Source organism: Heteronotia binoei, chromosome 5 (assembly GCF_032191835.1).
Source record: "Heteronotia binoei isolate CCM8104 ecotype False Entrance Well chromosome 5, APGP_CSIRO_Hbin_v1, whole genome shotgun sequence".
Lineage (NCBI taxonomy): Eukaryota > Metazoa > Chordata > Lepidosauria > Squamata > Gekkonidae > Heteronotia > Heteronotia binoei.
In genome coordinates, this window is record NC_083227.1 from 40,034,943 (window position 1) to 40,045,374 (window position 10,432).

Genomic DNA, 10,432 nt, shown 5'->3' on the forward strand with positions numbered 1-10,432 from the left:
GCTAGAATAAAATCCTTCTTTCTGTTTAAAAAGATACCACCAGAGTTTTGTTTTTAAACACCTGAAACTTAACCTGTGTGCATAACAATAAGACTGACAAGCACCCATTAAATCAAGCAGCTATCATTTTGGGGCAGATCACTTTTAGACAGAATTTGAAGTTGCTTTCCCAGTGAAAATGTGCTTGGTTTAAAAGCCCCACCATGACAAATGAACTTACGTACTTCTGTATTTAATAGTTTCAAGACTTGATAGCACCAGTTCTTTCTGTGCTATCTTTTTTCATTCTTTGTAGCTATTGCCATAAAATAGTAGCTGTTAACAGTTTTGTCATGATTCCATATTCTGTTATTAACTGTAGCCTTGAAACAAGGGAGTGCCTCATAATTATTAATTGTTGGAGGATATTCAGAGAGGTGGTTGAATAGAACTGAATAGACCTTCCCAACCTTGTTATTCCAAGGAGGTCTCCCACCCAAATACTTGCTAGAGCTGGCCCTGCTCAGCTTCTTAAATCTGGCAAGATCAGGCTTGCCTGGGCTATTCAAGTCAGGGGGCAATTTCAAGTTTTGTCCTTTTCATTTCAGCCGCAATTCAACTGTTTTTGAGAATTGATGGGGGGGGGGGAGGTGCCAGAAGTTAGTCTTGCCTAGGGCACCAGATAGTCTAGGGCTGCCCTGATAGCTCTCACAGGAGTTGTCCTTGAAAGGGCAGCAGCTGTGAGAGCTCTCTCAGCCCTACCTACCTCACAGGGTGTCTGTTGTGGGTGGGGGGGAGGAGGTAAAAGAGATTGTGACCGCTCTGAGATTCAGAGCATAGGGCGGGATATAAATCCAATATGATCATCATCAATCATTATCATCATCATCTTCTTCTGTCACAGCTCTCCTTTTTCCCTTTTAAAGGTTAAGTGCTCCCTCTCCCCACTTCCTTCACTGATGAAAATCATTCCTGCAAACCATCCTCTTCTGACTCTGTGGAGGGTCTTGGGAGCTTGTTACAGGCTCCGCAGTGTAATATGTAGTTGGTCTCTCATGACATCATTTCAGTTCTGGTTCCTTGGGGTTCCATCTTAGTTCTCCAGACAATTTTGTTGTGACATTCAGGCAGTGGTGGACACCAACAGCAGCCTCATCATCCAAGATCTTGCTCATAAAAGCTGCTATTCAGGTTTTCCTGCCTTCCACAAAGCTCTTTGGGGTTATGTGCTGATTAAACTGTCCAGCAATCTCTGAAGTATCACTTGCAAGAGACAGTCTGTGATGTGAGTCAAAATTGTGAAGATGCTGAAGCAAACAATACAATAAAAAGAAGAATTGCAGGGAAAACAGACTGATGCCTCCTTCTATTCCCTTAGTCTGCAGTGTGTCGGTCTCCCAAATTCTGCTTCTTTCTATCCATCTTTTCTCTGTTTCTTAACCCTGCTCCCTTCCACTTGCTGTCCCCTGTTCAGCCTTTTGCCTACCAACCAGATGCATAAGATTTCTCTCTGTGTTATCTTTCTTTCCTTGAAGAATATCAACATGCGAAGCTTAGAGTTTTATTTCTTTTGTGTGTGTATGAAACTGAGGCTACTGCCCTGTGCATGCTCATACTTAATGAGCCTCTGATCAAACATTCCTAGAAGTGTGCTGTACACCAGATTTCTCTCTAGTAGAATACTTTTCTAATTGTGTTCTTCTCTCAGCCTTCTTCTCATATTAAGCCTTCATATCATGCCTTTGTCTCTCTCCCCTCTCTCTTCCAGTCTGCATCTTTCCCCATCTGTATGCTTTTCTTGACACTTGCTTTCTGGGGAATGTCTCTCTTTTCCATCACATCTCCTTCCAGCTGCAATTCCACTCAGATCTCAACTGGCCAGACCTTCCCTGATCACAAGTGGCACATCCACAGACGTCTCTGAGCTCTTTCTAGCATGGATTCATCAGAGATGCCCTTCATCAGTGCATGAGAAGACTTGGAGGAAGAAAAACTGCCTGATTCTAAGCAAACCAGAGGTGAGGTTGGGGAGTGGAGGCACTAGAGAAAAGTAAGGGGCTCTAAAGTCTAGAACAAATATCTGTGAAATGATGGAGAAAGCAGCAATCTATAATTTATTTGACAGGCATTTTTCAGACATTGGGAAACAGCACTTGCCTTGCTTCAAAAGGGTTCTCTTTTCTTTCTGAACTTTCCAGATTCAACAGGAGTCTCGTGGCACTTCATAGATGAACATAATGTATTCCAGCATTAAACCTCAGTTCTCCTGCTGTATTTGTTTGCAATCCTGGAACAGAGGCAGCGTTTTATGGGGAGGGTTATTAAAATCCCTTCCACTGCTTCCCCATGCCCTCCAGAAGCTATTAAAAAAAAAGAAAAGCAAATCAAAACTCCTCACCTTTAAATTTCTCAGCATGGGATTACTTTTACCCATGTTTGTGAACAAAAAGAATCATCTTTGTGTCTAAATAAAAAACAGTCCAGCCATTTTAGACTTTTCTTAAATGGGAGATGCCGCAGCCCTTTGAACATTTTATTCCTAGGTGTTGAGTTCTGTTGTTCTCTCAGATCTACCTTCTTGACCAGAATGCAGAATGTTACACACAATCATGAATTTCTACAATGGCATAGGGTAATTCCTTGGGTTTTTTTAATTCACTCAAACTAATTCCTAAGGTTAAATTTACCTTTTTCTAATATGTGCTTGCCCCACCCCTATGTCTTTTTAAAATAATAATTGATAGTTGTTTCTTCTATTTAGATATTTGTTACCTTAATTTCTCCCCATTGGGGACCAAAGCATCTTACAACATCATTCTCTCATCCTCCATTTTATCCACAATACAACAACTCTGTAATACATGTATGTGTGAGTTAAGTGCTGTCATGTTGCTTCCAATTTATGGTGACCCTGTAAATTAATAACCTCCCAATGTCCTATTAGCCTTGCTCAGGTCTTGCAAACTGCAAGCCATCGTTTCCTTTATTAATCTATCTCATGTTGGGTCTTCCTCTTTTCCTGTTGCCTTCCAGTTTTCCTAGCATTATTGTCATTTCCTGTGACTCATCTTCTCATAATGTGACCAAATTATGATAGCCTTAGTTTATTCCTTTTAGTTTCAAGGAACAGTTCAGCCTTCCTTTGATCTAGAACCCAGTTATTCGTCTTTTTGGAAGACCACAATATCTGTAAACCTCTCCTCCAACACCACAATCAACTTTCGTCCTGTCGGCTTTCTTCACTGTCCAACTTATGCACATATGAACACATGAAGCTGCCTTATACTGAATCAGACCCTCGGTCCATCAAAGTCAGTATTGTCTACTCAGACTGGCACTGGCTCTCCAGGGTCACAAGCTGAGGTTTCTCATGCCTACCTGCCTGGACCCTTTTTGGTTGGAGATGCCGGGAATTGAACCTGGGACCTTCTGCTTACCAAGCAAATGCTCCACCACTGAGCCACCATCCCTCCCCAAATAATAATTCATGTATAGTAATAAATTATTATCTTCATCTTGGCTGACAGCAACACATCCTTAGTCTTAAGAATCTTTTCTAGCTCCTTCATGGCTGAACTTTGCTGTAAGATGTTGAGTATTGATTTACTTGCATGAGAAATGAATGTAATGGTCAGATAGTTGATGCAGTCTTTGACATCTCTTTTTTCAGAATTGGGATGCAGATTGTTTCTGGTCTGTGGGCCACTGTCCCCCCCCCCCCAATATTTATTGGAATATTCTTGTTCAGATTCTGATGGGCTCTGTTTCTGAGGCTTGAAAAAAAATGCTATTGATGATTCATCTACTCCTGGTGATTTGTTTCTCCCAATTGCTCTCAGTGAAGTTGTACTGGTGCTTTCAGTTCAATTTCTAAAACTGTAGATCATCCTCAAAAGATTCTTCTTGGAAGGAATGCCATCCTTTCATCTCTTTTGTATAGCTCTTCAGTGTATTGTTCTCATATTTTCTTTATTTTGTTAAAGCTTTACCATGTTGATCTTTCAGCATACCTAACCATGTTTTAAATTTCCCTTTGATTTCTTGGATCTTGTGGAACAGAACTCTTGTTCTTCCTTTTTTGTTGTTCTATTTCTTTACAGTGGTTATTATAATAGTTTTCTTTGTCTTTACTCACATGTCTCTGGAACTCTGCATTGTCTCTGTCCTTAGAAATTTTAAGAGCTTCATCTGTCATCCACTGAGGCTTTTCATTCCTTTTAACTACAAGAAGAGTCTTGTGCGTTCTTCATTGTTGATATCTCTGGTTTCAGCCCCTAATTCTTCCAATTTGCATTCACTCAGATTTAGTAATGCAAAATCTGTTCTTTACATGGTCTTTTAACACTTCAGGAATGATGTTAAGATTGTATTATGGCACAATGAATTGGAGTTTTTCTTCACCTTAAAGGTGAAGCAAATTAGCATCCGTAGCGAGATATGCATCCTATATCCCTATTCAGTCCTGGGAGGTCCATTGCTCTGAATTTATGGATGAACTCAGGTTCAGCAGTCTCACATTATAGGCTCAGGGGTCCCCAGTCCTACTTGTATCTGATGAAGGGAGCTTGGAAGCTCAAAAGCTTGTAGCCTGGAAATTTTGTTGATCTTTAAGATGCCATTGGACTCAACTTTTGCTCTTCTACTGCAGACCAACATGGCTATCCCCAGTGTTCCCTCTAAGCTGAGTTAGTGTGAGCTAGCTCACAGTTTGTTAGCTTCCAGCTCACACATTTTTGTCTTAGCTCAGGAATAGTGGCTCCAGAACAAATTAATTTATGCAGTAGCTCATAACTTTAATGCCAGTGGCTCACGAAGCAGAATTTTTGCTCACAAGACTCCACGGCTTAGAGAGTATTGCTACCCCCCTGAACCTATATAAGCACAGTGCCTCTTCTTTGCTTCTTGTTCTCTCTTGGGTTGCTCCTGCTAGGCACAGGGGGCAGATTATTTGCTTGCATTTCTTGGCAAAACAAACAAACAAACAAACAAACTTGCTTTGCATTATCTTAAGTTTTCTACACTCATTTTCTACACTATTGTAATTCATGGTACTTTCCATGTCTGTGAGCTGCCCTGAGCCTGCCTTGGCGGGGACGGCGGGATATAAATAAAAATTATTATTATTATTTTCTTGAATTGTCACCGAAAGCAGTTTCACCCCGGAGTTGCTCCTCACTTCACAAGAGTACTTTTGAACAGGGGTTTTCTGCAGGTGGATTCAATGCTCATAAAAAATCAGAATCAACCCTGAGTGTAGAAACAGCCTTAGTAAAGGGTCTACTGTAAGCTGCAGGAGGATTGGCCACATCAGGGGTGTGTGCCCTAATATGCAAAGGAGTTTCTGCTACAAAAAAAAGCCCTGAAATTTGCGCCAATTTCCCGGTGTGAGAGCGCTCATCTTGGCAATTAATTTTAAAATTCTTAGTGTATAATAGCAGTAGTAATTACAAACATTTTAACAAAACTTCAACAAGCCCTCAGGCAGTACATTGGGGAAATCTGGCCATGGCCCTGTGAAAATCCAACTGCACTTTCCTACACTCTTAAGATGGAATACAGTGTAACAACCTGATGAAAAGCATCAATGGTAGATGAACAAACGAACAATTCATCAAAAAATATTCTTTTTCTCAAATCTGAGCTCAACTGGCAAGTGTTTGAGCATTCCTAACTAATATTTAGACAAAAATCTATAAATAATATTTTGATAGGCTGTGCCCTACGTAGGGTGTGGACATACATTTTGGAGGCTTAGACTCAAATCACAATTCACTGGGTGATCACAGAAATAACTGACTTTAATTCTCCCTGATACTGCTTTGGTGTCAGTAGTTCACAACAGCTTCCGTTCCTGATTCATTGCCTGTTATTCATTATTCCTGACTTTTACAGATGATGATGAACAGTGATGCATCATGGAAACACTAAACCAAAGCTACCAAGGAGAGTTCATCTTATTGGGAGTGGCTGACCGCCCTCACTTGGAGAAGTTGCTCTCTGCAATTGTTCTGATCTGCTACGTGATGACCTTGCTTGGAAACACAATAATCATTGTGGTATCACAGCTGGATCCTTCTCTCCACACCCCCATGTATTTCTTCCTCACCAACCTCTCCTTTCTAGACCTCTGTTACACAACGAGCCTTGGTCCCCACATGCTAGTGAATTTCCGGAGAAAACGAAAGACCATTAAGTATGCTGCTTGTGCAGTCCAGCTTTATGTCTCTCTTGGTCTGGGCTCAACAGAGTGTCTTCTATTGGCATCCATGGCTTATGACCGCTATGCAGCAGTCTGCCAGCCTCTGCGCTACACTGTCATTATGAGCCATTCCGTATGTTCCAAAATGGCCACTGTCTCCTGGGTGATTGGTTTCAGCCACTCATTAGTGCAGACAATAATGACTCTGAAGCTCCCATTTTGTGGAAACAACAGGATAGACCATTTTTTCTGTGAAGTACCAGCACTGCTGAGATTGGCATGTGTTGACATCTCAGTGAACGAGGCTGTTCTCTTGGCTTCCTCCATAGTCATCCTTCTGCTCCCTTTGGGCCTTATCATAGTTTCATATGGTTACATCACAGTTGCTGTCTTGAGGATCCGCTCAGCCGAAGGCAGGCACAAGGCATTCAGCACCTGTGCTTCCCACTTGACTGTGGTGTCTCTCTTTTATGGCTCAGCCATTTTTAGCTATCTCCAGCCTCCTTCTAACTACTCCCACGACCAAGGCAAAATGATGTCCCTGTTCTATACCGTGGTTGCTCCAATGCTTAACCCTTTAATCTATACGCTGAGGAACAAAGATGTCCACAGAGCTCTAAGAAGACTAATGCACAGGGAACCAACCCTGTAGTCCACTAGCTCCCAAATCCATTTTTGGAGGATCAGTAGCATCTTCTAATAAAAAAACAACTGAAAATATTTATACCTCAATATCCCAAATTAATTGCTTGAAGTAGTTTGTATTAAAATACACATATGCTAAAATCTCTAAATGAACTCTTCAAACAGCAAAGGAATGCAAAACATCAATGTAAAAAAAAAACCCCAGACCATCAGCCTATTTTTTTTTAAAAAAAAAATGAAGATGAAACAGCAAGCATAATGAGCCAAAGTAAGAAGCAAACTATTCCAGAACAAACTCAGCCCGAAGAAGAATAAAATCAAAAGTGCTTCTGATGGTACCTGAATACCAGCAACAAAGGTGCAGGCACTGTCACTCCAGAGTCTCACTGGCTAGTATCACTGATCTTTGCCTACCTTGCCTGCTTTGGACTGGAGGGGGGTGTCTCCAGAGAAGGGCCTCTGAAGAGTATCATAATCTGATTTGAGATACAATTATTTGGCTTCCAAAAGCTTTTCCAATGAGTTTCATGGGTGAGCAGATATTGTACCTTGGTCCTTTGTCCATTTTGAGACAAGTCTGACCTGTTCAAAATGGATGGATTCCACTTGAACCAGGATAGGACCAGACTGCTAGAGTGTAACATAAAAAAAGGTGTCAGAACAGCTTTTAAACTGAACACCAGGAGAGGGGAGCCAACTAGGGTTGCCAATCCCCAGGTGGCATCAGGGGATTCCCCCGGTTTGGAGGCCCTCCCCCCTTTTTTAGGGTTATTAGAAAGCGGGGTGGGGAGGGAAATGTCTGCTGGGGACTCCATTATTCCCTATGGAGATTGATTCCCATAGGGTATAATGGAGAATTGATCTGTGGGTATCTGGGCCTCGGGGGGCTGTTTTTGAGGTTGAGGCACCAAATTTTCTGCATAGCATCTGGTGCCTCTCCTAAAAGCGCCCCCAAGTTTAAAAAAGATTGGATAAGGGGGTCCAATTCTATGAGCCCCCAAAGAAGGTGCCCCATCCTCCATTATTTCCAATGAAGGGAAGATGTTTAAAAGGCTTACAATCCCTTTAAATGTGATTTCCAGATCTCCCTTCAGAATTCAATTGTGCTTGTCAAACCCTTGTTCCCAGCTCCACCCCAAAGTCTCCTGGCTCCACCCCCAAAGTCCCCAGATATTTTTTGAGTTGGACTTGGCAACCCTAGAGCCAACAGGAGCTGAGAAGCATCTCATTTGGGCATATTTTGGCCATATGTGACCAAGAATCCACCCTCTAGTGTTTTTTCAGCCCTGTTTTGTCCTACACTAACAAGCACAGATCCCTATTTGTGATTCTTTTAATTTGCTAAAAAACATTCCCATGATTCCACACTGCCTACTTATATTAAGAATTGCTGCTTGCCATTCTCATTTTGTCTGATGAAGTCTGCTTAAGAGCATACAAAAGCTTGCATTCTAAATAAAACTTAGTCAGTCTTAAAGGTGCATTTGTCTACTGCTTTGTTCTATTGCTTCAGACCAACACGGCTGCCTACTGGGGAGAATCCACCTATTATTCAAACCACAAGACCTTGAGAAAAACCCAAACTCTTCTTGTGAAGATTCGGAATCCTATGTTAAAACTGGATAGGCAGTGTCAAGAAACTTGAGTGTTTAGTTAAGTTTCTTGTTTTCTCTAAAACATTGATTCAGATTTCATTTTATTTTCTAGGCCTGCATTCAAGTTAAAAAGTCCAAATGGAAAATATCTGGGCTGGTTGCTTGAAGGTTCAGTAAGCTGATCTGATGACATTAGATTACATTCTCAGGTGCAGAGAGGAAACCAGCAACTATCACTGACTCACTTCTTGTTCCTAAGGCCAGAATCAGGGTGTCTTGGTAACCATAATTAACTGCATTCCATTCAATTAGGATTCATGATTTACACCTGTAGAAATGAGAGAGTTATACTGCAAATAGCTCTATCAAAGGGTGTCAAATATGTGGCCTCTGAGAGGGATCCAGCCCCAATAGGGCTTGTATGCATCCCACAAGCAACCAGCTGTGGTCTGCTTTCTTCTTCCTTTCTCTTGTTTTCTTTTGCATCACAGCTTACTTTGGCAGGCTCTCTCAATCACACAGGAGCTACAGAGTAAAGTCTATCTTCTCTCCATTGGCTGAGGCTTCTCGGGAGGGAGGGAGGGAACCAGTGTTTGTTTGCTAGGCTCTCTCAATCACACAGCAGAGCTACTGATTCAAGCCTCTCTTCCCTCCATTGGCTGAGTCTCCACCCCCTCTTATCCCCTGGGAAGGAACAGAGGGGGAGGGTGGGAAAGAGTGAGAGCTTACTTTGCCCAGTTCTCTCAATCACATAGGAGAGATACAAAGAAAGCACTTTTAAGATCAATGAAGTTTTATTCAAGGTATGAGCTTTTTGCCTTGCTGCACACACACACACACACACAGAGTTTTGTTGAGCTTGTTATGCCAGGGCTCTCCTGGGTTCAACTGGGTTCCCCTCCTCTTTTTTACTGTATTCATGCCTTCATTATTCAGTTTTTTTCAGTAAGAAAGCAATGTGAACTATTTAGATGAGGGATAACATCAAGCCAGTGAGGTGGATTAGGCTGAGAGCGTGTGTCCAGACCAAGTTCACCCAGCATATTTCCTTTTTAGACTGTACCAGATAGTAGGTACTTTTTAGAAGTACCAGATAGTAGGCTGATACTGACCACTGTACCTACTGGTACTTTCTTTTCTTGCACTGCCACATAGGAGTTGTAATTATTTCTCTGGGAAAGACTATAGTTTTGTATACAGCCCTCAGTCTGTGTCATGGTGCCTTCACATGTTCCTGGCCAGCACATGAAGCAACTTATGTACAAAAGCTCACAATGCTCAGCCATTTCATGTCCCCCCCTAAGTCTTAGGTTCAAAGCATTGATTTCTGTAATGAATGTCAATTAATCAAAAGTAGGCTTCCAATTCATACATACACACCTGCATAACATACTCAAGATTGCTACAGCACAGACATTGCCTCCAGATTTTGATGTAATAATTCAGAGCAAGATCTGTTAAATAAAATGTTGCAAGAGTGTTACTGTTTTGAATTTTAAAAAATCTTTAATTGAGTTTGTCTGTGTCATTTATATAAAGTTTATATCTCTGCTACCTGGCATTTCATTTTATGACAAGGTCTCATTTATGTCAGATCCGTTCCTCATAACAAATGAGTTTGACACTTCTGCTTTAACTCTACTCTGACCCCCTCCTGGGTCACATGCCTAGTAACAGGGTCACATCAGTAACTGACATCACCAGCCAGAGATCTGATTGGTCAGTGGGGCCCTAGATCACATTGGATCCTTGGCCATAAAAGTTTAGCCTTTACAATCTGTTGCTGGCTGCCAACAATGGCTATCTAGCCTTTTGGGTATACAATTCAAGACAGGAGTCAGACTAATACGGTGATAATAATGGGTAAGGGTAGACAGATAGAAAACAAGGTATCTTTACTGGAAGTGACAACAATCAGGGCCCTTTCCAGTGAAGTGACCTGATAATGTGACAAGTTAGCAACTGTAACATGCAATCTATCAGTTTGTGAAGGGGGCCAGAAAATTTTGGGAAC

The 10,432-nt window shown here is 41.6% G+C and overlaps 1 protein-coding gene across 1 annotated transcript; it reads left to right on the forward strand.

Annotated features, from left to right (window-relative positions):
- Window positions 1-5,894: 5,894 nt before the first annotated feature.
- Window positions 5,895-6,830, forward strand: LOC132571969 (olfactory receptor 2G3-like). The gene has a single exon (XM_060238762.1). It carries the CDS (start codon window positions 5,895-5,897, stop codon window positions 6,828-6,830), a length of 936 nt encoding a protein of 311 aa, XP_060094745.1.
- The last annotated feature ends 3,602 nt before the right edge of the window (window positions 6,831-10,432 follow it).

Coding starts and splice junctions, on each gene's coding strand:
- LOC132571969 (XM_060238762.1), top strand. CDS start 5,895: ATGGAAACACTAAACCAAAGCTACCAAGGAGAGTTCATCTTATTGGGA.